The sequence below is a fragment of the Oncorhynchus keta genome, chromosome 2 (assembly GCF_023373465.1).
Source record: "Oncorhynchus keta strain PuntledgeMale-10-30-2019 chromosome 2, Oket_V2, whole genome shotgun sequence".
Taxonomy (NCBI): Eukaryota; Metazoa; Chordata; class Actinopteri; order Salmoniformes; family Salmonidae; genus Oncorhynchus; species Oncorhynchus keta.
The window spans coordinates 48,667,149-48,693,886 of NC_068422.1; the positions used below are offsets into that span (position 1 = coordinate 48,667,149).

Consider the following 26,738-nt stretch of genomic DNA (forward strand, 5'->3'; position numbering starts at 1 on the left):
AAACATTGTAGATCTTGTCCCATCTCGATTACTGTCTGGTAATATGGTCAAGTGCAGCGAAGAAAGCCCTAGCAAAGCTGCAGCTGGTTCAGAACAGAGCAGCACGCCCTTGCCCTTAACTGCACATACAGAACTAACATCAACAACATGCACAACAGTCTTTCCTGGTTGTGGGTTGACGAGAGATTAACTGCTTCTCTTCTAGTTTTTATGACAAATATAACTGTGAATAAAATTCCAGATTGTCTGCATAATCAAATAACATTCAGCGCAGACACCCGTACATACCCCACCACCAGAGGTCTCTTCACAGTCACCAAGTCCAAAACAAATGCACGGACACGCACCGTATTATACAGAGGCATGATCGCATGGAACTCCCTTCCATCTCCAATTACTCTAGCAACTGCAAAATTACTTTAAAAAAACAGATTCAACAACGGATGAAACAACATCTTATGGAATGCCGATGACTGTGAGGGGACACACACACACAAACACACACACACACACACACACACACACACACACACACACACACACTCATCGCTATTTTTATTGTATTGTTTGCATAGTTTTTGTTGTTGTATCATTGTATTTTAAATTTGTGTGACGGTGTCAGTGTTTTGTTACTTGCCTTTTTGTTCCTTTTTTTGTTTGTGGACCCCAGGAAGAGTAGCTGATGCTTCTGCAAAAGTGAATGGGGATCCAACTAAACAAAGCAAAACAAATGGGGACATCTGATTTTTGCAGTACTTCCTGGGACTTTAGGGATACATTTGTATTATTCTCGGTATTGAAACTTGGTAGATTTTCTGGAAAATATTAATCCCTGTTAGGGACATCAATAAATTACACAATGTAACTAGCCCCAAGGGGATATTGAATGTCTAACCAAATTGATGAGTCGAATGCAGCTGCGCTCCGAAATATGATTACTTGGGTGCTTCCAGCTGTGGGCAGCATTCAACCCAACCCATGGAAAACTGTTACGATACCCTTCATTCCAATTTCTTCCTATCTCGCAAATATATCTGTTTTGGACAAGACTGACTTCATGACCAAACTATTTACACTTTTTAGAAAATATTGACACTAGAATAAATCCTTCTGGCTCATATCAATGCCACATAGGCCAATTTGTAAATGACAAGTTGCATTTTAGGAGCAGTCGCTATTTAAGTATATGTTTTCAAAATGCATACTGCCTCCAGTTGAGAGGCACGCTTCAATTACCAGTTGAGAAATAAAACAACTGTTTTAAACACGTGATTGCATTTACAATTCTTGCGCAATGACTGGACTTATAAAAACACGTTTCACTCCAGCAGCAACAAGCTGAGGAGCTGCAACAGCAGTTCTAGTGCTGTCTGACAAGTGATATTCCGCTCAAAATAGTCTCTGTACGCTGTGCGCGTGTGATAAATAAGATGCACGATGACCTTGTGATCGTATACAAATGTAAGCGTCTTTTTATTATGCGTGGGAATACTTGGGAACAGATTTCAAAAATGTAAATCATTTGGAGCTAATTTCCTGGTGTTTTTACAGTATTTTATATCCAACAATTGTAAAATAAATACAAATTTGCTCAGAAAACCTGGGGGAGGCTAATAAAGTCACCCATGGGCCAAACTTGTCCCACGCCACCAGTTGGGGATCCCTGCTATAGACCGATAAGCATAAATGTCAAATGTATTTACATCGACTGATTTTTCCATCTATGAATAAAAAATAACGGTAGGATTTTTCTCCCAGTCAATTTGGCCGGCAACAATCTTGTATATCGGCGAAAAGCTGTCAGTTACCGGGCTGACGGAAACCCACACGCACACACGGAGGGTTAAATCCACCATATTTATTCTTAACGTTATAGTCTTCTGACGGCTTTCGTTGTCTTCCTAGTGTGGCCGTGTTGATCGATTTAGACTATGGCTGCGTTTTGAAATGGCAGTGCACTACATAGGTAACACGGTGCCATTTCAGACGCACTTTATCGTCAAGCTATCCATATTCACCACGGTGTCTGCTCTGCTCTGTCCCTGTGCCCAGGTGGTGGGCCATAAGGAGGGCCTGGATGTGATGGAGCGGGCAGACCCCTTGTTCCTGCTCATCGGCCTGCCCACCATCCCCGTCATGCTGATCCTGGGGAAGATGATCCGCTGGGAAGACTACGTGCTGCGCCTCTGGAGGAAGTACTCCAACAAGCTGCAGATCCTCAACAGCATCTTCCCAGGTCAGAACGGACACATTGGTAGGGATGCAAACCGTTCTGCAGCAACGGTCTTCTACTACAATGGGGTGGAATTCCGTGAATTCGTTGTGTGTGTCTGTATAATAAGTGTGGGTGATAAAGATGTAAATATGTACTTGATGGAGGATGCTAACAGTGTTAAAGGTTGTTGTAATGTTGTGTGATGATTGTGGCGTGAGCAGTGTGTGTGTGTGTGTGTGTGTGGGGATATGAGAACGCTGAGAGGTGGTCCTGTCCATTGGGGCTTGTGGTGGTGATGTGGAGGTCCAGTAGCAGTGGGTTTTTCCACTGAACTCATCATCAAGGACAGTGATTGATGTGGGGAGAAACCGGACCCCAGGGTTCAGCTGGAACCTTCAACCTTTTCTCCCTGCAGTCTCAGCTTGCTGGGCAAGAGCAGGCGTACCTCTTTACCCCCCACTCGGCTGCCCGAAATAAAGATACTGGCACAGACTGGTGCAGATATTACTGTGGCTGGCACACCTTTTTTCTCTCATCACTTGATGAATGTGTATTTGTGTGTCTTGTGTAACATAGCCAGCTGTGTAAAGATGTACTAGCAAAACAACACCCACAATGCACCTCATCCATCCATCCTGACCTTGCCCCCCTCTTCTCTGTCTCTCTCAGGGATTGGGTGTCCGGTGCCTCGTATCCCGGCGGAGGCCAGCCCCCTGGCAGACCACGTGTCAGCCACAAGGATCCTGTGTGGTGCCCTGGTATTCCCTACCATCGCCACCATCGTGGGCAAACTCATGTTCAGCAGTGTCAACTCCAACCTGCAGAGGACCATTCTGGTGAGTAACCCAAACTGTCAGGCATACACACAGACAGTGGGCATGGGGTCTTGGCCATTGTAGTTATCTTGACGACATATTCTTCCTATATTAGTGATTGCAGGTTTTTTTGCAATGGCAATACCTGTACTAGCTCCTACCCGCTACTGGCCCATTTTGAGGTAACTGTGCGTTAGCTGGCAGTAAGTTAATTAGTAGTTATTCCTCATGTATTTAGGATGTAGGAATGTACCCTGCAAGGCAGGCTGTAGTCAACTTGACAACTGGATGTAGTCTATCACAGTACCATCTGTTTTGTCACCATAGCCCCATATAATACCCACCACTGCGACCTGCATGCTCTTGTTGGCTGGCCCTCACTACATATTTGTCGCCAAACCCACTGGCTCCAGGTCATCTATAAGTCTTTGCTCGGTAAAGCCCCGCCTTATCTCAGCTCACTGGTCACCATAGCAACACCCACCCGTAGCACGCGCTCCAGCAGGTATATTTCACTGGTCACCCCCAAAGCCAACACTTACTTTGGCCGCCTTTCCATCCAGTTCTCTGCTGCCAATGACTGGAACGAATTTCAAAAATCGCTTGAGTCTTATATCTCCCTCTAACTTTAAGCATCAGCTGTCAGAGCAGCTTACCGATCACTGTACCTGTACACAGCCCATCTGTAAATAGCCCACCCAACTACCTCATCCTCATATTGTTATTTATCCTCTTGTTCTTTTGCACCCCAGTATCTCTACTTGCACACCGACATCTGCACATCTATCACGCCAGTGTTGATGCTAAATTGTAATTATTTCGCCCCTATGGCCTATTTATTGCCTTACCTCCCTAATCTTACTACATTTACACACACTGTACATAGATTTTTCTATTGTGTTATTGACTGTACATTTGTTTATGTGTAACTGTTGTTTTGTTCGCACTGCTTTGCTTTATCTTGGCCAGGTCGCAGTTGTAAATGAGAACTTGTTCTCGGCTGGCCTACCTGGTTAAATAAAGGTGAAATAAAATAAATAAAACCAGGGCTTTATGTCTCCTTGTGATCCGCCACCCCTGTGGGCCCCACATACACACCTGAGAGGGCGCTGACAGCCAGGTAACCAGAGTAGCAGAGCTCGTCTGTCATATGACCCGCGCTGCCCCCTCTGGACATTGCAACCCCCCTGCCCCACGCAAACACTCACACTCAAGTTCCCTTTAACCTCACTTAGCATTAGAGCAACAAAACCACCTGATCTCATGGTTCTATTAGTAAATTACTCAATGGAGGCTTTGTTGGCACTGACATGCAGAGGGGTACATGTATTGTCCTAGGGCAGGTTATAGTGAAGCGTTTTAAGGATATATGGTTTATTCCCTGGCTACTACAGTATTCGAGAACTACACAGAGTACAAAACATTAAGAACATCAATTTATTGGGCCATGGACTCTACAAAGTAGACTTAGTTGTGTCAAGTTGGCTGGATGTCCTTTGGGTGGTGGATCATTCTTTATACGCATGGGAAACTGTTGAGCGTGTAAAAACCCAGAGGGGTTGCAGTTCTTGACACATTCAAACCGGTGCGCCTGGAACCTACTACCATACCCCTGTTCAAAGGCACTTCAAATGTTTTGCCTTGCCCATTTACCCTCTGAATGGCACACATACAATCCATGTCTCAAGGCTTACAAATCCTTCTTTAACCTGTCTCCTCCCTTTTCATCTACACTGATTTGAGGTGGATTTAACAAGTGACGCCAATAAGGGATCATAGCTTTCACCTGGTCCGTCTGTCATGGAAAGAGCAGCTGTTCCTAATGTTTTGTACAATCAGTGTATCTTGTGTAGCAAATAGAAAAACCAGACAGAGCAAGCAGCAAGATAAATGATTTGACACATGAGCCGAGTGTTGGTGACCCCTCTTTGGCACTCTGCTTACCCTTAGTTATTTTTGTCCTGTCTGCAGGGTGGGATTGCGTTTGTGGCCGTCAAGGGAGCGTTCAAGGTGTACTTCAAACAGCAGCAGTACCAGAGGCAAGCCCACCGCAAGATCCTCAACTTTACAGAGGCAGAGGAGGCCTGAGAAGGGGCATGGACAGACAGACGTATTGATACATAGGGGGAGTGGACGGAGCATGACGGTGAACTCTGAGCAGGAACACTGTCGGACACAGATTGACAGACTTAGGGATCATTGGCGCCCCCCAAACTCTTACACCTCTCTAAGTAGCCTCGCCTCACCTCGTTCTGTTCTGCTCTTTAGGGAGTCATCGCTGTATGATTATCACCATGTTCTATTTTGTTTTTAAAACATTCAAAGGAGAAGAGACGAGACAAGAACACTGATAAAGACATGCGTGCAAACACACACACACACACACACTGAGTGTGCTCATGTATATTCCACACAGGAGCTCTTCTTTTTTTTTTTGTGGAATGTGACTTGTAACTGCTATGTTGCTGTAGCAATTTTTGTTTGTTTTAATCAAGTAACCAGTGCTTGTTGTACTTTAAAAAGATACATCTGGGGCACATGTAATTATTAGACAGGAAAGTTTTATAAATAATTGTCTTACTGTTAATTTTGCAGTTTTGAAATTTGCCAATGAGGAATATTGTTTCCCTGTATTGAATGTGTTTTAAGAGAAATTAGATTTTTTTTATCACTAAAGGATGATTATTTGAATGGGAAGAACTTTTTACCTGCTTCCCTAAGACATTGTTGCCACGTTTCCATTGGTAAATATCCCTAGACTGATAATACATACTCTCAATTATTTAGAAGCACAGTACAAACTTAAGTGTGATTGGCTGTACATACATTCATTGCACAATATGTATCAGCTAAAACATTCAAGGGTATTTTTTTGTTGTCAAATGCCTAGAAGTGTTGTCATTAGTTCTGTCTGTAGCTGATTTTGTGTAATTGTATTCTACTCATGAGATGACAGAGATCACAGAGATGACAGTGATGTGCAAGCCTGCAATGTGGAGGTGGGTGGATGATATAGACCTGACACGTGCCGCATTACCTTCTAAATGAGAGCATAAAATGACATGTCCACTGAATAAAGGTGAGATTTGTGTCTCTTCTTTTAACCCAACTCGCATATTCCGCCACATATTTCCTTGCTGACGCCACCACTTGCTTTGTTTTTTTGTGTGTGTGTGTGCGTGTATATATATATATATGCGCTCAAGGCAGTCACGTAATAACCCATTCTGTAACTACTCTTCTAAAAGTGCGGTATAACCAGTACATACTGTACATTACGTTAGACAGACATGCTCCAATAATCTGCTGTGGTCAGCTCAGCTTTTACATTAACTCTAAAGAAAATATATTATGCCAAAAGTGATATTGAAGTTATTAATTGTATTGTACAGACATTGTTTCTCAATTTATAGTTTCGTGGTGGATTGTGAATAAATGTATTTTTTCAAACCTTGAAGTGGATGTGTTCATGCTAAAATCCAGGGGCCTCGTTTATAGAACGGATTTACGATCAATTTTGATCTTACACATGGTTTTCGGCATAAATCAGATTTAAGTTATTTAGAAAACCTTACTTTGATGTGGAAATGATCTTCTCTACTTAGTCTAGACTTGACATAAGTCATTTACCTGCTGGTTATGTAGGGGTGTTGCTGTTTGGGACCCATAAGCGTCCAAGTTTGTGGTGAACAATTTGTTAGGAATGATCAATTAAAAGTGAGGAATTAATTGCCAGACGCAAGGTGTTTTGAATTAAAAACGGGATGCGATGTTCTATAAATAGTGTATCAAATTAGAAAAAAAAGTCAACATGCCTGTTCTTGCGTTATTGGAAAACATTGAAAACCATGCTTTAGAAGGGAGTTTTCAGAGACCGGACTTACTTTTTTGCGTATGATGATCCATGGCTTATAAATCGTCTCCCAATAAATGTTCTGTTAGATTTGTGCACAGATTTAGCCCCTAATCTGGAAAGGAAGATACTCTGTCATCATGCTATACCCGTATCTGTCCAAGTACTGTCCACTCTGGGATTCCTCGCTACTGGGACATTCCAGGGGGAAATGAGTGACAGTTCATGGATATCACAGTCATCATTCAGCCGCATCCTGCCACAAGTGATCTCATCTTCCAAAAAGTTTGCTTTTCTCTTTTGGTCCATTCCTGACTAAACCCTCATTTGTGCTAGCATTCTATAAGGGGAAATCACTGATTGTAAATTAATTTGAGATGTATAGATCACTGGTGCGTAAATAACAAATGGGCTTCTTACAAACTGCTAAAGAAAGTTTTTTTATGCTCAGTATCTTTTATGAATCAAACGTAAGCACACCGTCGGAAGTGATCTTACGACTAAGTTAAAGTATAAATATAACATTTTTATTTATATTGTAGGACTGATTCAATCAATTTCATAAACATGAACAAGGGGCTAATATGGCTCAAAAACAGCTTGAATTAATCACTATTTCATAGTATATGGGTGAAAGATAAGTCTCTATATTACTTTAGCATAGTGTGTTCTTCTGAGGCAGTCATAATTTGGGATACATATCCTGCATTGACTGGCAAGTCGATATCTTTAACTATTTGTTCCAGTATAGTCATTTATTAAACACACAGGAGAATAAAAACTAAACCTTTCAGCATTACTGAGCCATGAACATGTCTGCACCAACCAATCAGCCAATTGACAGCAGTTTGAAATCAAATTTGATTTGTCACAGGTGACCGCTTACCTACAACTGAGTCTCCCAGAAACTCCTTCCATTAGGACAGTTTCAAATGATCAGGCTGGTATTCATTAGGGCACACCATTTGAAAACAAGCTTTTCTTATCTGACAAGTTCAGGTAGTCCCTTCTGGTTTCAGTAATTCGGTCAAATGAATAGTACCCAGTTTCTCAAAGTGAACCCACATCTAGTTATTCCCTTATTCGAGTCTGTACTGATGACTTATCCCTCCTATAAAACAATGCAGCATTAAGTTAACATCACAGTTTATTGATAGGCCTGAGGACGTATGGGAGATCACATAAACCTGATATTTGCTGTATTATATTGGTTGGCGCCAGCTTGACTTCGCAAAGCTTGTTAACACCTGAGAGACCAGGCTATGCTTTACACAGACATGGTAATAACATGACTCCAATCTACACAGAAAACAGACAGTTCCGCTTTTCAATATATCAATGTGTCCGTTTTTAGGCTGGATGAGAGCAAGGACCCGAGAACGCAGTGCAGTGTGTCCCCACTCTACATAACAGTACCGAGACCATTTATGTTTAAATCCACACTGCTCTCCAATTCAGAAGAGTTTATTGCTTAGTGAGAAGTGCATATTGAGAAACAGGCCTGACTACAACTTCACCCTCCATACATGGGCCTCTTTTGAACCCCTACAGCCAAAACATGATTATTTAAAAAGGGTTTTCTGAGAAAATACTGGACTGAAAATCAGTTTACCCCACCAGACATTCTAAAACAGTCCTATTTAACGTTTTTCTGAAGGACAGCATCCCCACTGAGCACAGATGTCAATTCCAGGTTGGTTCAATGTAATTTTCATTGAAATGACATGGAAACAAAGCTGATCCAACCAGTGTGTGCCCAGTGGGTCTTTAAGCGTGTCGCCACAATCCTGTTCCAAGTCTGACCCACAGAGACAAAGTGCAGTTGGCTGACTGTCAAACTACACACACACACACTGCTGTGCTGTGCATCCAGCTGAATGCACCAGCTATAGAGTTAAATCTCTATTGCTCCAGCTTTGTAAGATCTTCACTGCCAGAGAATGACCAATCGCCACCCCCCTTTCAAAGTCACAAGCTAAGTCTCAAAATGGAGAAAGATGGGGGGGCTATGCAAGAAATCAGTAGTCAAGCACGATTAAAATAAATGTTATTTAAGTAATATAAGCTATAAAACAAATTTATGACCCGAAACAATTAAATATAGACATTTAAAATGTTTATTTTTCTTCAATCTCAAATAAAAGCAGAAAGCAAAAGATTGGAGGTACCCTGAGATGATGCTCAGATAATACAACCCCGTGGAAAACACTAGTTTAAAAAAAAGCTTAATGAACATGCCTCTCCACCAAATAAGCAGTTTTAAAACAACTCCTCAAAGGGCCCCGACATTTTACTAGTTTAAATAAAAAAGTCAGATCTCAAAACGTGTACATTATGGATTAAAACAGAAACATTTCCATAAGGCTGATATAATTGTTTTTGCCATAAAACAGAAATGGTCTAAAATCGTGTGTTGCAGTCATTATTTAAACACAAAGTGTCTTCGTGATAACAATTCGGCCAGTTGTCACCGTGCCGACGCATCGCACAAATACATAAGAGAAATGTAGGTCTCCAGCATGTTTGAAATTAAATGTGCACCCTTGCAGAGCTAACCACCTACTTCAACAGCTTCACAACACCATAATCATTAACTAACTGTTTATTCTCACCACAGCAGCATGTCCTTGTGGCTAAGCTGAATAAAAACACTTCCATCATGAAGTATCAAGGGGTACTTGTACTGGTTTACAGGGTTCTGGCCTTGAGGTTCTTTAAGTCAGTACTATTCCTCTACAAACATTCTATACAATGTCGGGAATGTGTGTTGGTGGGGTTTTCGATGAGACTAAAACAAAAATGAGTTTGTGTGTGACCTCTTATCACACTGAGCTATGATGAGAACCACAGCTAAGTTGTATGAATCACACACATTTCCAAGCACCTCTAGTGGACTCTCCAGTTTACACACACGTCAGATGAGTGTGTTCCAGACTCCAGTTACCACAGGGGGGCAGAGAGGGACAGAGCAGGGTCCCCCAGCAACCTCCCATGCTGCTTGGTCCTCACAGTTTGGCAGCCATGAAGTTGATGTGAGTGAATGGCTTGGCCAGGGGAAAGAGGGGCAGGCTCCTCTTGAACTCTGTCATGTCCTGCACCAACGTAGGCTGCAGAGAGAGAGATGGACAGGTCAGTATGTTACACACCAACACTGCTGTGCTAATGGAACACAGAGAAAGGTGAATACACATTACCTGGGGCAGGGATGGGGCAGGGGCCAGATTGACATCATTCTGGGCAGGGAACTCTCCCACGACGGGGCCTAAACAAAAAGACAGACATTTCAACATAACTGTTATAAACAGTCAAAATCAAAATATTCACACTAACAAACCTATTTAAATGTATATCCTCCAACCCAAAAACTCTCCATTACTAGTACAATACTCACAGGAGTCCATCTCCCTAGACAGGACGTGCACAGACATCTTGTGCCTCTTTGGTGCGTCCACCGCCAACAGATCCTGCAAAGGACAGGATTTTGATAGACACAGAGAAAAGAGACAGACCATTTAATAGTAGCCTTTATTTACTTCACTGTCCTAGAAAAATTACAGTGTTTCCCCTATATTAATTCAGCAGCGGCACCCCAATGCTGCTAAATAGTTCCTGCCCCTCCCCAAAAAATGTTTTTAAAATAACTGATGGTTATTTATAACAAATATTTCTGCCGAGAAGCACTTTAAGGGATAGTACGAGATTTTGGCAAGTAAGCACTTTTCATACCCAGAGTCAGATGAACTCATGAATACCATTGTTATAGCTGTGTGTAGTTTGAAATAGCTAATTACTAACTAGCGTTAGCGCCATGAGGTCTATGGTAACAGCTAGCATGCTCATTGTGATAACTTCCTTCAAACGATACCATTTTTATGTCTGCGTATCTATGAGAAAAAAGTAGAAAAAGGTTAGTTTCCTAAATCTCACAATATCTCTTTAAGATCACAATTTGTAGCATACAGAGTGAGCAGTGGCATGAATGAGAGCCACGAGCCATTGTGACTCATCTCCCTACAGTGCATCAGTTATATTTTTCAGTTACACACTCAGAACCCCCAATTAGAAATGTATTACACAATGAAAATATTCTGCATGGGGCCTGTGCTGCTTCTGCTGACGTAGAAATATGGGAAGTCTTTCATTGCCTCTGTATCCTTGGCAGCCTTAACCTCTTGAAACACACAACACCCTGGCAGTGACGCAACCCCTAATTATGACTGTTATTATTCCGAACACAGCGCACCGTGTCAGTGTCACCGCCACAGCTTTGAATAGAACCAGTACGTACGTAAGATCAAGGGAGACAATCAAGTTTTTTTAGTACTATATCTCTTGACACATTATTTTCATCAATCTTGGCCACTAAACCTTCAAGCTGCATAATGGACCCTATTCCAACTAAATTACTGAAAGAGCTGCATCCTGTGCTTGGCCCTCCTATGTCGAACATAATAAACAGCTCTCTAAAAGTGGCAGTCATAAAGCCTCTTGAAAAAGCCAAACACTTTTTTTTTTCTTCTTCTGGGTCAGGAAGTTTTTTAATTAAAAGTCGACCTATATCGAATCTCCCATTCCTTTAAAAAAAATGTAAAAGCTGTTGCGCAGCAACTCACTGCCTTCCTGAAGACAATGTATACGAAACGCTTCAGTCTGGTTTTAGACCCCGTCATAGCACTGAGACTGCACTTGTGAAGGTGGTAAATGACCTTTAAATGGCATCTACCCGAGGCTCTGCATCTGTCCTCGTGCTCCTAGACCTTAGTGCTGTTTTTGATACCATCGATCACCACATTCTTTTGGAGAGATTGGAAACCCAAATTGTTATACACGGAGAAGTTCTCGGAAAGATATCAGTTTGTCTCTGTGAATGGTTTGTCCTCTGACAAATCAACTGTAAATTTCAGTGTTCCTCAAGGCTCCGTTTTAGGACCACTATTGTTTTCACTACATATTTTACCTCTTGGTGATGTCATTCGGAAACATAATATTAACTTTCACTGCTATGCGGATGACACACATCTGTACATTTTAATGAAACATGGTGAAGCCCCAAAATTGCCCTCGCTGGAAGCCTGTGTTTCAGACATAAGGAAGTGGATGGCTACAAATGTTCTACTTTTAAACTCAGACAAAACAGAGATGTTTGTTCTAGGTCCCAAGAAACAAAGAGATCTTCTGTTGAATCTGACAATCTTGATGGTTGTAGTCATCTCAAATAAAACTGAAGGACATCAGTTTCAAGGACAGATTTTTCCATCTACGTAACATTGCAAAAATCAGAAACTTTGTCCAAAAATGATGCAGAAAAATGTATCCATGCTTTTGTCACTTCAGGTTAGATTATAGCAATGCTCTACTTTCCGGCTAAAGCACGAAATAAACTTCAGTTAGTGCTAAACACGGTTGCCAGAATGTTGACTTTGAGCATATTAAATTTGAGCATATTACTCCAGTGCTAGCCTCTCCACACTGGCTTCCTGTTAAGGTTAGGGCTGATTTACTGCTAACCTACAAAGCATTACATGGGCTTGCTCCTACCCATCTTTCCGAGTTGGTCCTGCCGTACATACCTACACGTACACTACGGTCACAAGATACAGGCCTCCTTACTGTCCCTAGAATTTCTAAGCAAACAGCTGGAGGCAGGGCTTTCTCCTATAGAGCTCAATTTTTATGGAATGGTCTGCCTACCCACGTGAGACGCAGACTCGATCTCAACCTTTAAGTCTTTATTGAAGATTCATCTCTTCAGTAGGTCCTATGATTGAGTGTAGTCTGGCCCAGGAGTGTGAAGGTGAACGGAAAGGCACTGGAGCAACGAACCGCCCTTGCCGTCTCTGCCTGGCCGGTTCCCCTCTTTCCACTGGGATTCTCTGCCGCTAACCCTATTACAGGGGCTGAGTCACTGGCACTCTTCCATGCGGTCCCAAGGCGGGGTGCGTCACTGACGTGATCTTCCTGTCCGGGTTGGCGCCCCCGGGTTGTGCCGTGGCGGAGATCTTTGTGGGCTATACTCGACCTTGTCTCAGGATGGTATGTTGGTGGTTGAAGATATCCCTCTAGTGGTGTGGGGGCTGTGCTTTGGCAAAGTGGGTGGGGTTATATCCTGCAAGTTTGTTTGGTTGGCACTCACCTCACTCACTCAAAGCCAACTGACATTTATTTACTCTTGAGGTGCTGACCTGTTGCACCCTCGACAACCACTGTTATTATTATTATTTGACCCTGCTGGTCATCTATGAACATTTTGGCCATGTTCTGTTATAATATCCACCCGGCACAGCCAGAAGAGGACTCAACCCCTCAGCCTGGTTCCTCTCTAGGTTCTGGCCTTTCTAGTGAGTTTTTCCTAGCCACCGTGCTTCTACATTTGCATTGCTTGCTGTTTGGGGTTTTAGGCTGGGTCTCTGTACAGCACTTTGACATCAGCTGATGTAAGAAGGGCTTTATAAATACATTTGATTGATTGAAGAGTGGTGGAGGGGAATAAATAAAACGGTGCCATCTTTCAGTTGCACGCACATGGGCACACATACTCTTTACCATAGGACTCAATTGGTGTAAGAAAACAGTAGGCACCTCGTATGCATCTCCATGGCAACCGCTTGTGTGAGAAAGTATGACTTTACCTGAAATGTAAGTGGTATGCAATGCAAAGGGAGAGAGCGCTACTCACCCGGTAGAACTGCATGATGTTTTCTTTAGTCAACGTCTTCAGGTAGGACACCTCAATGTTATCTAGAAAACAGAAAACACTTAGGACTAACAGTGGATGATTTGAGATATCACTACAGATTAGACCTAAACAGGGGGGACTGTTTTGTATGTGTGCATGAACGTAGAACAGAACTAGAGGCAAAGTTCCTGCATATTCATCACCAGAAGAATAACATGTAATAAATACACTGCTCAAAAAAATAAAGGGAACACTAAAATAACACATCCTAGATCTGAATGAATGAAATATTCTTATTAAATACTTTTTTCTTTACATAGTTGAATGTGCTGACAACAAAATCACACAAAAATTATCAATGGAAATCAAATTTATCAACCCATGGAGGTCTGGATTTGGAGTCACACTCAAAATTAAAGTGGAAAACTGATGAGGTGGCGGATGGTCTCCTGAGGGATCTCCTCCCAGACCCGGAATAAAGCATCCGCCAACTCCTGGACAGCCTGTGGTGCAACGTGGCATTGGTGGATGTAGTGAGACATGATGTCCCAGATGTGCTCAATTGGATTCAGGTCTGGGGAACACACCATGACTGACCCACCACCAAACCGGTCATGCTGGAGGATGTTGCAGGCAGCAGAACGTTCTCCACGGCGATTCCAGACTCTGTCACGTCTGTCACATGTGCTCAGTGTGAACCTGCTTTCATCTGTGAAGTGTACAGGGCGCCAGTGGCGAATTTGCCAATCTTGGTGTTCTCTGGCAAATGCCAAACGTCCTGCACGGTGTTGGGCTGTAAGCACAACCTCCCCCTGTGGACGTCGGGCCCTCATACCACCCTCATGGAGTCTGTTTCTGACCGTTTGAGCAGACACATGCACATTTGTGGCCAAGCTGGAGGTCATTTTGCAGAGCTCTGGCAGTGCTCCTCCTGCTCCTCCTTGCACAAAGGTGGAAGTAGCGGTCCTGCTGCTGGGTTGTTGCCCTCCTACGGCCTCCTCCACGTCTCCTGATGTACTGGCCTGTCTCCTGGTAGCACCTCCATGCTCTGGACACTACGCTGACAGACACAGCAAACCTTCTTGCCACAGCTCGCATTGATGTGCCATCCTGGATGAGCTGCACTACCTGAGCTTGTTGTAGACTCAGTCTCATGCTACCACTAGAGTGAAAGCACCGCCAGTATTCAAAAGTGACCAAAACATCAGCCAGGAAGCTTAGGAACTGAGAAGTGGTCTGGTCACCACCTGCAGAACCACTCCTTTATTGGGGGTGTCTTGCTAAATGCCTATAATTTCCACCTGTTGTCTATTCCATTTGCACAACAGCATGTGAAATGTATTGTCAATCAGTGTTGCTTCCTAAGTGGACAGTTTGATTTCACAGAAGTGTGATTGACTTAGAGTTATATTTTGTTGTTTAAGTGTTCCCTTTATTTTTTTGAGCAGTGTAGTTTAACTCTTAAATAGGAATTCCTCTTACCTTCTAATATCTATATAAAAAGCTTCCGTAAGGTGCAACACAATAGCTCTACAGCATCACCAGCCAAACTGATCTGGCTGTACAATGTTCCACTATTGACTATGCTCCACTTCCTATCAATTTCTTGGTGTGCAGACTGTTGCGGCTCAGTCTCCCATCCCTCCAACAATGAAAACATGGTTATCATCACCCTCTACTTGGAACGCACAGGGGTTTACGGCAAATTTCCAGCAAATCAGCCCATAATAGCACTCAGGTGTGCTCGGGGTGCTGATTATTCTGGGGCCTAATCAATGCTAATTAGTGCAGCAGGTAGCTCTGAGGTGGCAACAACCTTCACCTCGAAGATCCTCCAGAATGTCAATAGTCTGATAACTTCATCTCACTCAAAACACCTTTTCAGATAACAAGGCCTCCTAGCAGTGTCAGGAGGAATATCCATTTAGTTGACAGTAACTCAAACTCCCCACAGCTTTCACTTGGGAAAAAAACATCTTAGGCCTCCAGCTCAGGTAACGGTGAGCGTGTTGCTCAATGAGCGTCTACGCATGCTCACCTCTGTCGAAGTTGTACTGCTGGGAGATGATCTCCCCCCAGTACTTGGCGCACTCGGCGGCCAGCTTCTTGGGCTTGTCCAGGCGGCGGATGGCCAGGGCCTGGATGTGTTTCTGGAAGGCCTCATCGTTCATTTCCTCCACAGACTTCTCTGTGGCTTTTAGGAAAGCCTCGACCCGGCTCTCTAGGTAGTGGGGAGCCTTCTCCGACTGGATGATGAAGCGCAGGCCCTGGACCCCGTTAGCGCGCCGCGGACCGCTAAACACTATGTACCCTGAGGAGTGAGCAAAGTAAAAGTCAGGAAAAATGCACTGTGAATTCTGGAACATGTCTTTATAGGTGTTTAACTGCATGTACAGGTAAAGGAAACACTTGAGTATATGAGGGATACAAAGTATATTGAAAGTGGGTGCTTCCACACAGGTGTGGTTCCTGATTTAATTTAGCAATTAACATCCAAGTTTCCCATTATTTTGGCTTCCATGGCTAGAAGAGATCTTAGTGACTTTGAAAGAGGGATCTCATATGAGCAAAAGGGGTTAAAAGGGTGTGTGTGTGTGTGTGTGTGTGTGTGAGAGAGAGAGAGAGAGAGTCACCAGTTCTCAATCCAATTGAACACAATTGAGAGCATTTTTTTACCACCATTAATACATTTCTCGTGGAAGAACGGCGTCGCATCCCTCCAACAGAGTTCCAGAACCGTGTAGAATCTATGCCAGGGCGCATTGAATATGTTCTGGCGGATCGTGGTGGTCCAACGCTCTTTTAAGACACTTTGTTGTGCCTTGGTGTTTCCTTTATTTTGGCAGTTACCTATATGTACAGTGCATTCAGAAAGTATTCAGACCTTTTGTTACATTACAGCCTTATTCTAAAACGGATTAAATCGATTTTTGCCTCATCAATCTACACAGAATACTGCATAATGACAAAGCAAAAACATGTTTAGAAATTTTTGCAAATTTTTTATACAAAACTGAAATATCACATTTACATAAGTATTCAGACCCTTCACTCAGTACTTTGTTAAAGAACATTTGGCAGCAATTACAGTTTAGAGTATTCTTGGATATTACGCTACAAGCTTGGCACAACTGTATTTGGGGAATTTCTCCCATTCCTCTCTGCAGATCTTCTCAAGCTCTGTCAGGTTGGATGTGGAGCGTCGCTGCACAGCTATTTTCAGGTCTCGAACTGGTTCAAGTCTTGGCTCTGGCTGGGCCACTCAGAGACTTGTCCCGAAGCCACTTCTGTTATCCTGTTGGAAGGTGAACCTTCGGCCCAGTCTGAGGTCCTGAACGCCCTGGTGCAGGTTTTCATCAAGGATCTCTCTGTACTTTGCTCTGTTCATCTTTCCCTCAATCCTGAAGTCTCAGAGTCCCTGCCACTGAAAAACATTCCCACAGAATGCTGCTGCCACCACCACCACCATACTTCACCATAGGGATGGTATTGGCCAGGTGATGAGCTCGACGCTTGGCTTTCAGGCCAAAGAGTTCAATCTTGGTTTCATCAGACCAGAGAATCTTGTTTCTCATCATCGGAGTCCTTTAGATGCCTTTTGGCAAACTTCAAGTGGGCTGTCATGTGCCTTTTACTTAGGAGGGGCTTCCTTCTGGCCACTCTACCATAAAGGCCTGATTGGTGGAGTGCTGCAGAGACAGTTGTCCTGGAAGGTTCTCCCATCTCCGCAAAGGAACTCTGGAGCTGTCAGAGTGACCATCAGGTTCTTGTCACCTCCCTGACCAAGAACCTTCTCCCCCGATTGCCCAGTTTGGCAGGCCGGCCAGCTCTCGGAAGAGTCTTGGTGACTCCAAACGTCTTCCATTTAAGAATGGAGGCCACTGTGTTCTTGGGAACCTTCAATGCGGCAGCCATTTTTTGGTACCCTTCGCCAGATCTGTGCCTTGACACAATCCTCGGAGCGCTATAGACAATTCCTTCAACCTCATGGCTTTCATTTACCACAGTTGGACTTCCAAGTTGTAGAAACATCAAGGATGAGTAATGGAAACAAGATGCACCTCAATTTTGAGTCTCATAGCAAAGGATTTGAATACTTATGTAAATAAAAGGTATGCTTTTAATAAGGCTGTAACATAAAATGTGGATAAATTCAAGGGGTCTGTTGGGAAGCTATACTTTTTTTTTTTACAACTTTATTTAACTAGGCAAGTCAGTTAAGAACAAATTCTTATTTTCAATGACGGCCTATGAACTGTGGGTTAACTGCCTGTTCAGGGGCAGAACGACAGATTTGTACCTTGTCAGCTCGGGGGTTTGAACTTGCAACCTTCCGGTTACTAGTCCAACGCTCTAACCACTAGGCTACCCTGCCGCACCTTTCCGAATGCACTGTATACTGTTCCTTTTTCACAGCAAGGTTTTGAGTTTGAGTGTGTTTAAATACTATACGATGGACATTTCCAAGAGAGGTCCATTCCCCACTGCGTTCCTGGACCAGTCTCCACTGGTGTGAGAGAGAGCATGCGTGGTCGTACCCAACTGTTCCTTGGTGCGCAGTGTGTTGAAGCAGGGCTCAGAGATGATCTGACAGAAGAGCTCCAGCAGCATGTTGTCGTGGGTTGTCTGCATGTCGGTCTGGTAGTAGATCTCTATGCCACAGTTGTTGTGCACCTCGTTCCTCTGCTGGTACACATACCAACCACCTGGAAGGCACAGACAGCATCTTATTCATTAAGGCACAATGGAAAATGTTTTGCAACGGAAAAGGAAAACAAGTGTTTGTTATTGGACAAGTTGTCCAGGTTGTCGCTCCCAGTTTGTCACTTTGGTGCTTAATAAATACATGACCCAGGGCTTACACGCAATGTAGTTGTAGCATCACAATCTTTAAAAAAAAACACATTCACCAAACATGCAATACAGAAGTTATGGGCCTCAAACAGCTAACCATAATGCAAAGTGTAAAACGCTACATGCATGACTTGGCAACCATTGAGGCTTAAAAAAAAAAAAATGCATTTAGGAATAAGCATAGACCTCGCCGGTTGATGAATCACCGGCTTAACTGTAAATATGCAATTACTAAAGAACATATTTGGACAGAGAGATTTAAAAGGCATCGTACAGGAAAGTTATATATAGAGTTCATCTAGAGGACATTGATGACACGCCAGAGACTGAGCCAAAATCACACTCTTTTGCTGAGTAAAAGCTTTTCACTGGCACTCAAAATCCCATAAGATGAGTGGAAGCAAGCAAGCAGTAGAAGTACATGTCTGAAAGTTCTAAACTTGTTCAAAACATTTCTGTTGGGAAGCTATAAATTGTGTTTCTGTCCCCGACTGGCGTCCGGAAGGATCCAGGCCCGAAACAAATCCCTCAGCAGGACACAGGATGTTTCCAGGTGGCCCAGACAGCCCTGCTTTCTTCTTCCCCATGCTCAAGTTACCTAATGTCATCAGGAAAAGTGTGGCACAGGTGTGTTGTTGTGCGGTGTCTTGTGTAGTGTGTGTAAAAGGTTAAGGGAGGGGAAAAAAAGTGTGTGTATTATATTTCCCAGTGATGTCCATTTCCCCTTGTTAAGTGAGCCTTTTCCCCTAGGACATTGGAGGGTCATTGACACCAAGGTGTTACACAAGCACAGGTCCTGATGTAGGCCAGACTGTTGGGTAAGAAACCTTCAGCAGGGTCACCATGGGCATGACTGGCAGGTACAGGGAGGGTGAAGGGAGTGATGGACAGGGCACTTGACCTACCATCTGGCACCTGCACCTCCCTGTAGCGAATCAACTGGCTTGGTAAGAGGGGCTTGGTGTGGGCTTGATTCATAAGCGTGTCCTCAACCATCTGCATCATGCCTAGAGCAGACTGGCGAAAGGGAGAAAAAAAATAAACGTGAGAGGGGTGCAAATGATATAAATCATTATGTATTAATCCACCTTTAAAATGTGTTAAGATTCCTCTTATCATCCGCATCGCTCGTTTCCCACATCTTCTAGGGTAAATAGCAGATGCCCATATATAGGGCCTGCCACTGAATCGTAAACAACACTGCTACAATATTCTGTCCACGCAGTACAAGCTCCATCTAAGGTAATAGGAGCCCTGCAGAGCACGGTGAGTCTTTATAGTGATGAAGTGGACCATTGCCCCCGCCGGTGCATCCAATTCCCTCTCCACTAGACTGTGACACCTCTCCACTGGGCATCATTATCAGAGATAAGGATGACTGTTCATGGACAGCTGGGATCTTATATAAAGTCTGTGATTTGATGTGAGGATCTTATCAGGGTTTGACGGTGTGTGACGGTTCTGTGACATAAGGATTCCACTTAAAACCTATAAAAGGAGTGGAGAGGCTGACTTTATAAGCAGTTATAGAACCAATCCACATTCTACACATATAATATCTGTGTGTGTGTGTGCACGCGCATCTGTCTTTGTCTACCTGTAACGAACAAAATAATACAACACGTCTGTCCACACGAAGGTAGCAACATCAAACAAACCTCCTTGGTGATGTTGCCATGGAGGAGGGTCTCGATGTGTAACCGTGACAATAGTTGAGGTATAAAGGCCTTGAGGCGGGGGAGAGTGACATCTAGAAGACACATTCAGATGGAAGCAATCAGAGTTATCATCATCAGGCTAGAACAGAATCAAAAGCATTGCAGTCATGTGGACTCTGCCTGCCACCACATATGGCAGAAATGCACACACACACACAGAGAAACATTCATACGAGCTTGGAGACCTGCAGAAAACACACGTTCTCTCTGCATAGGTTGGTCCATCTGAATTCACACATCGTCTGACCCAGATTCATTCAGTTAGTGATGAGAGGTGATGGATGAGCAGCCAGGGTAACTGGGAAAGGAAAGGGAGGACAGAGCAGTAGCCTGTCTAAAAACCAGGCACAGGGTACTGAGGATGGAGACCCAGAGAAGGGGAACAGGGGCACTAAATTAACACATAGGCACTAGGGTAGGTGAAATAGGGACAAGTTTATTTGAGGTAATAAATAAGAACAGGTTGCATTGCACTGTACCCAGACAGAAAGTGAACTGAGCCTCAAGTGATACACAGGACATCTGTCGAGGCTCCATCGAGAAAACATAATATACTGAACAGTACATCTGCTCCCCTTCCTCTGGTGAGACTTTCACTGCGGAGAAATGACTGCAGCTCAGGGAGGAGCTCAAAAACTGGCTCAGCATTTAAATGAGGGGCAGAGAGATAGGAAGGGAGTGTGTGTGCGTTTGTGTGAGAGAATGGCTCACCGTCCAGGGCCTCCTTGAGCTCATCTTTGGTCCAGGCCACCTCTGTCATCAGCAGACGCAGGTAGTACATGGCATGCTGATGGGGTTGCTCTGCCCGGAAGTTGTTCAGTGACCTCATATACTGGAGGAAGGGTCCAGGGCAATATTATTATAATTTGGTAAGTCCTTATATTTGTCCCATTTCACACACGTACAAGTCTGTATTATTAGGCATGTGTGAAGTTTTTTGCATATCCCACTCTCCCTGAGACTGCTAGGCTAACTGTCGCCCATATGAAGGTAGCTCTTGGGTGCCATGGGGTCAAACACAATATCACAAAATAAAAAAAAACTTTTGATCTGATATAATGGGTAATATCATAGCCTGAGTACATGTGTGTGGGTGGGTGGGGGTTGGATGCTTAGCTTACCGCTTCCTTGATGATGTCAAAGCGTTTCTCGTCAATCTCAAAGTTGGCCATCTTCTCAATGATCTTCTTCAGCAGGATGTGCTGCTTGTCATTGTAGCCCTTCACTGAGAGCTGTGGGAAGGAGACGAAAGGAAAAGGGCGAGAGTGAAAAAGTAGGCATAATGTGAGTGTCAAAGCACCTGTATGAAACCGTGAAATGTGTGGATGAGTAAGCTAAAGTAAAACTAAGACAGCAATTTCAGACCACCCTCCCAAACCTCCAGTCCTGCCCTGGCCCATCCTCTGTCTAAGACACGTCAACCTCATTCCACAGAGGGCCGAGTGTCTGCGAGTTTTCGCTCCTCCCTTGTACTTGATTAATCAAGGTCACTAATTAGTAAGGAACTACCCTCAAGTGCTCGTCTAAGATGTACCTGAGCTCAATTTCAAGTCTCATAGCAACAGGTCTGAATACTTATGTAAATAAGGTATTACAGATATTTCATATTTAATAAATTAGCACAAAAAAAGTGTGCTTTTTCATTATGGGCTATTGTGTGTGTAGATTGATGAGGAAAAAAATGAATTTAATCCATTTTAGGAAAAGGCTGTAACGTAACAAAATGTGGGAAAAGTATGAATACTTTCCAGAACGCACTGTATATTGGTAGACTATATGTAAAGACCAGATTCAATTGAGAATAGTCTGATGGGCGAGAATATTATCAAGCATATTTGCTTGTCAAATTTGTGAACGAGAGTTATGAAGTGTGTGCAGGCTGCGCAAGAAACAGCAGCGGGCTTGCCTTTCATGCAACTTTTTTAACAATCATCATTAGAGTCGCATCATGCAGCCTTAGACCTAGCGCGGGAAGTACGGGTGATGAAGCAACCCCTGAACCCAACCCCCCAAAAAATCATAATCATAAAAAAATGCAAGTGCACTGGGCCTTTACGAGTCCTGTAGTAGCGGACCGATATAGACGTTTGTGCTGCCTGCGCCACAGACATCTTCCAACTGCGATGGCCTTAGAATGTATTAGAAATCAAAACATATGGCCTAACGTTTGTATCAGAACTAAAGTTGCTCAAATAACTCAGATTGGGCATATAGGAGGACCTGTTTGTTCTCTTGGTTAATCGCTCAACACAGAACAGCCGCATTGTTTGGGAAAAAATATCCTTTCCATTTTATTCAACTACGTTCAATTGTATTGTCCTTGCTATAAAATAATCCCACGAGAATTCTAAGCAGATTTTGGGCTGCTAAATGAACGACTCCTTAATGTAGTACTCTATCTATTCTGTTCTTCTGAAATAGGCTAAATTTTCTTCATATCGTGTTTCTTTAGACCTGCCTGAAATAAAATGGTTTTGTGACATGTAGGCTACATTAAATAGATTTATTAGACTTTAAAATGTAAAAACCTCAAAAAAGTCCACATCAGTGGCTTGTGTGTGTAGCCCGGAGATGCGAAACATGTTTATGTTAACTAACAGTCAATTACCGCAAGTCTGTCAGATATTTGCATGACAATCGCCGGCCGACAAAATGTAGTGACCACCACATCCTTATGGGTCTGTAGTGAACTACTCAACTCGTCCCTCAAGGTTTACACGGCAAGCATTGTGCATTACTATCTACTGCAAATGCATTTCCCTTTATTCATCTAGCTCAGTGACAAGCTACCAATAACCGATGCAAGTGAGTGGTTGTGTGTGTGCATGCAACTGTAGTGTCAAATTGTGCGTGATCGGAGCCCGGTCAAGGTTACATGAAACTCGGCTGTGCATCCTCCAAACCTTCCGGCCCCTTCATGAACCCGCAATAGTATCAGGCTGCAGCGTTATGCTCTCGGGAAAAAAAAAAAAATCACCTTCTCCTTCTCCCTGACACACACATACTGACACCAGTTAACTCTAATCACTTCCAACATCATTACCCTTGACGAGCCCCCAGCCAGTTGGTGCTGACTCAACTCTATTACTCCCGGAGCTTGGAAGAGCTAATATATAATATATAACTAATATATTGGCCGGAATGTAGAATTAAAAGCATTATTTCCTAAGTATGTAGCATCAGCCCATGAGTGATTGGCCTATATAACATGTATAATCCTATTCTTAAGTAGTCTTATTTATGACCTTGACATCACATAGCAGTAGTGAGTGAGTAAGACCGCTTTATTCTGCACACAAGCTATTATTTCACAGAGGTGGGCCTAGTTTGGATGTTAGGCAAACGTCAGTCATGAAATTAGTCAGTTGCTTAAGTTAAAGAGGGAAACCAAAAGCACCACAAACCAAAGCTACAGATGAGCAGTGAAAAGACAAGCACATTGGGCATCTTGATTCACAATTTCACAGACACATACCAAAACCTCATTCCAATACTAACCTCTGAAAATAGTGTTGAGGGCAAATTTAAAAATAAAATCTTGTGAATGCTATTATCTATGCGTACAATGCCAGCTCCAGTCTGTAATTTGCTTTTGGAATCATGAGTCAGCAGAATTTCACAGTACCTATACATTTGTCAGAGGATAAGCAATGTTTGCCTTTATGACTTGTGAAGGAGACGCTTTTCTACTATCTGGCTGATATTGACAGCAAATGAGTTTCAAACTGGCTGCTAACAATGCATTAAAATAAATGAAATGTGAAAGAATGTATGAAGTTCTATCTGGGTGTATTAGTTGTGGTGTGTTTTGGGAGTGATTCGGTGAAATCAACAAAGCCAAACATGTGTCTTTCAAGACAGGCAGTCTGCTGACAAGGTCTGGATTCAAATATGAACTCTATCAGTTGAATTTAGTCCATGTTGCCAGAGACGTATTTGATGAATGGAAAGTTAATATTCAACTTCATATCAGTTAAACGGCATGCCTTGAGGACTAGATGTGGCTATCCTTGCAGTGAAACCACAAGTGGGCACATAGACAGGACATAGGAAGTAGTGATGTGCAGTCTACAAAATATTATTTATTTTTGAACAACTTTTTACTGACTCAAGACTTGTGCATTTTAGTTGTTAGTTTATCAATGGACACAGCTTTGTAGAACCAAAACATACACAGTCTGCATCAGCTCAACAAACTCCTTCGGAGGGCGGCTGCAGTTCGTGAACGATATTGTGCTGCTCTCTCGACGGTAGTCAAGCAATTGCATTCCGCCAAGAGTGGTTGACAATCTAGTCCGGTTGCGGTCACAAATAGACCTTTTCAAAAAGATAAGTAATTGTATTTGTATGCCTACTAGTAATCAACTAAATGTACATTCTTAGAAGTACACTTGTATAAAAGTCCCAGTCACCAATGAAAGCTCCAAAAAGCCCCCTATGGTGAACAAGTAGGGGGAACTGCATGCTCTGGGCATTACTGAATCAAATGAATAAAATTATAAAGAGTTGTTCTTTTCACTGAATGAGTTGAAAAGACCAGAGTCAGTAAAAAGAGTTGAACTTCCCACCACTAATAGGAAGGGAGGCTCTAGTACCTCCCCATCTTCCTACACAGACAGACTAACATACAAACACACACACACACACACACACACACACAAAAAGAGGACGTAGATAGAGGGGAACGGTAAAGCCAGTCCTGCACACTCAAAGCTTCAAGCTGGCGCCCTCCCTCGTCCCCCTAGCCATTAGGGGGGCAGACAGACGGACGCTGTACTTACGAGGATGGCATTCATCCCTGAAGCTATGCCATAGACCAGCCCGGCAAGGCGGGCTGCATATGTATACTCTTTTAAATCATCCTTCAATAACCTGAGAAACAGGTAGGTCATGTTGCAGTGCAGGGGGTCTGAGTATAGGTAGCGACTAACAAAAAATATAAAAAGACAAACAAAAAGAAGACATGAGTGTTGGGTGGGGGAGGTGGGATGAGGTTGTCAAAAAAGGACAGAGAGCAGGGTGAGGAAACTGATAAAGAAGAGTATGTATATGCAGCCTCGCGACCGGCCTTTCTGTCCACCAAGGAGGGACGGAGTACTTTGTCACTAAAGGCCACTACTTCTAGTGTGGACGCATCTTGAGGTGTCCATTTCCCATTCCTTTGTATAAGAGTTTTGATAGAAAAATACTGTTCCTCTTTCTGATAGGGAACTACTTCACCAACTGACAATTTACGTTCAAATTCAAAACAGTGCCAGTACGAACGGGGAAACCGACAACTCTAGCGTTTCCAACAAGGTGATTTTGAGAGAGGGAGGGGGAAAGAAAAGATGAAGAGGATGTTGCAGCCAGGGCTGACACAAAGGCCCAGGTTGAGGGAGGAACGGGTGGGTTTGGGGTCGCGGCAACGTGAGGGCGATGGGAAATTATAATACTTACATACATCCCATAGATGGTATTTTGGAGGTCATAGTTCAAGCCTGCAAGCTCGGCTGCATATGCATACTCGTTGAGGGAGTCTTTGAGGAGCTCCAGGTACAAATAGGCCATGTTACAATGTATGGGGTCCACATACGCAAACGGGCTGTAGAGAAAATGGCAGTGGTGAATGACAGTAGCTACAACGCCACAGTTAGAATTCTCCCTCCAATTTGCTCTCCTTGAAAAACAGTTAGTGTTGCCTTCATTCAAAATTAGGGATCGGCAGGACAAGTGGGGTTCCATGGGGTTCCTCGTAATATGAATTCAAACTGCAGTATTTGAGTACTATAACTACAATAGGTTGTATGAGGAAAACAAGACAAAAGTTTAATCACATTACATATCACATCATCTCATACACTTCAATGGCTGTGGTTTGTCTACCAACCTGAAGAACTCAAAGTTCAGGCATGCCTTTGGTAGGAAAAACTTGTCATCCTGCTTGAACCACACCTTGCTCATAGCAGTGTCCTAGAAAAAAAAATAACATGGTAAGATGAGCATTAGCAGCAGGTGCCATTGATAAGAAAAGGCTTGAAAAAAGTTGGGCAGTCTGATATCATATACTTGCTTTGAAAAGAGATTGATCAAACCTCTACTACTGCCTTTGTACTTTATTGGGGTGAACAGCAGCCCAAAATTAAATACCGAAGCTTAGCTCAAAAGAGTTGTTCCACAAGAGACTCCAAAGAGACTCCAAATGGGTCAGCAGTATTTACCACCACACACATCCTCCGATCTGAACACCGTAACAACGACAGTTGTTGACTAAATTCAGAACATCTAACTTCAGTCACCATTTCCACATTACCATATGAAAGCATATGAACAGAGTCAGACACTTGAAACATGCAGCGACGTGTTCAGGTCTGTCGGCTTCTTGGCGAATGAAGTGACAACACTTTGATAGTGCAACATCCCGCCATTTGACATTTTAGTCATTTAGCAGATACTCTTATCCAGAGCGAGGCTTACCTTGATTAGAGTTGGGGCGGAGGGAGAGTCTTTCTCCAGAGGGTAGATATCAAAGTTGGTAGGAATGAACTCGTTCTTCATGGGTAGCTTGAACTTGCCATTGAAGTCGGCGTTTCCCCATTTCTGAAACACACAGACGAGTTAGAGAGTC

The 26,738-nt window shown here is 43.3% G+C and overlaps 2 protein-coding genes across 6 annotated transcripts in view; one reads left to right on the forward strand and one right to left on the reverse strand.

Moving 5' to 3' along the window:
• marchf5 (membrane-associated ring finger (C3HC4) 5) overlaps nucleotides 1-6,487 on the forward strand; it is a 58,579-nt gene extending 52,092 nt beyond the window's left edge. Inside the window, exons 4-6 of one of the 2 annotated variants that reach the window (XM_035799257.2) lie at nucleotides 2,053-2,254; nucleotides 2,885-3,051; nucleotides 5,002-6,487. In XM_035799257.2, the coding sequence (XP_035655150.1) occupies nucleotides 2,053-2,254; nucleotides 2,885-3,051; nucleotides 5,002-5,118 (486 nt within the window). In that variant the 3' untranslated portion in view covers nucleotides 5,119-6,487. The remainder of the gene's footprint in view (nucleotides 1-2,052; nucleotides 2,255-2,884; nucleotides 3,052-5,001) is intronic. The other variant, XM_035799262.2, reaches the window with a different exon arrangement.
• Nucleotides 6,488-8,982: 2,495 nt separating this feature from the next.
• LOC118401685 (insulin-degrading enzyme-like) overlaps nucleotides 8,983-26,738 on the reverse strand; it is a 46,632-nt gene continuing 28,876 nt past the window's right edge. For 3 of the 4 annotated variants that reach the window (XM_035799285.2, XM_035799273.2, XM_035799279.2), the window contains 13 exons: nucleotides 26,588-26,710; nucleotides 26,001-26,083; nucleotides 25,571-25,715; nucleotides 21,253-21,363; nucleotides 20,843-20,963; nucleotides 20,072-20,163; nucleotides 19,319-19,430; nucleotides 18,098-18,265; nucleotides 15,598-15,870; nucleotides 13,560-13,621; nucleotides 10,275-10,347; nucleotides 10,078-10,145; nucleotides 8,983-9,990 (listed from right to left, as the gene is read on the reverse strand). In XM_035799285.2, the coding sequence (XP_035655178.2) occupies nucleotides 9,889-9,990; nucleotides 10,078-10,145; nucleotides 10,275-10,347; nucleotides 13,560-13,621; nucleotides 15,598-15,870; nucleotides 18,098-18,265; nucleotides 19,319-19,430; nucleotides 20,072-20,163; nucleotides 20,843-20,963; nucleotides 21,253-21,363; nucleotides 25,571-25,715; nucleotides 26,001-26,083; nucleotides 26,588-26,710 (1,533 nt within the window). In that variant the 3' untranslated portion in view covers nucleotides 8,983-9,888. Of the gene's footprint in view, nucleotides 9,991-10,077; nucleotides 10,146-10,274; nucleotides 10,348-13,559; nucleotides 13,622-15,597; nucleotides 15,871-18,097; nucleotides 18,266-19,318; nucleotides 19,431-20,071; nucleotides 20,164-20,842; nucleotides 20,964-21,252; nucleotides 21,364-24,912; nucleotides 25,058-25,570; nucleotides 25,716-26,000; nucleotides 26,084-26,587; nucleotides 26,711-26,738 lie in introns of all 4 variants that reach the window. The other variant, XM_035799275.2, reaches the window with a different exon arrangement.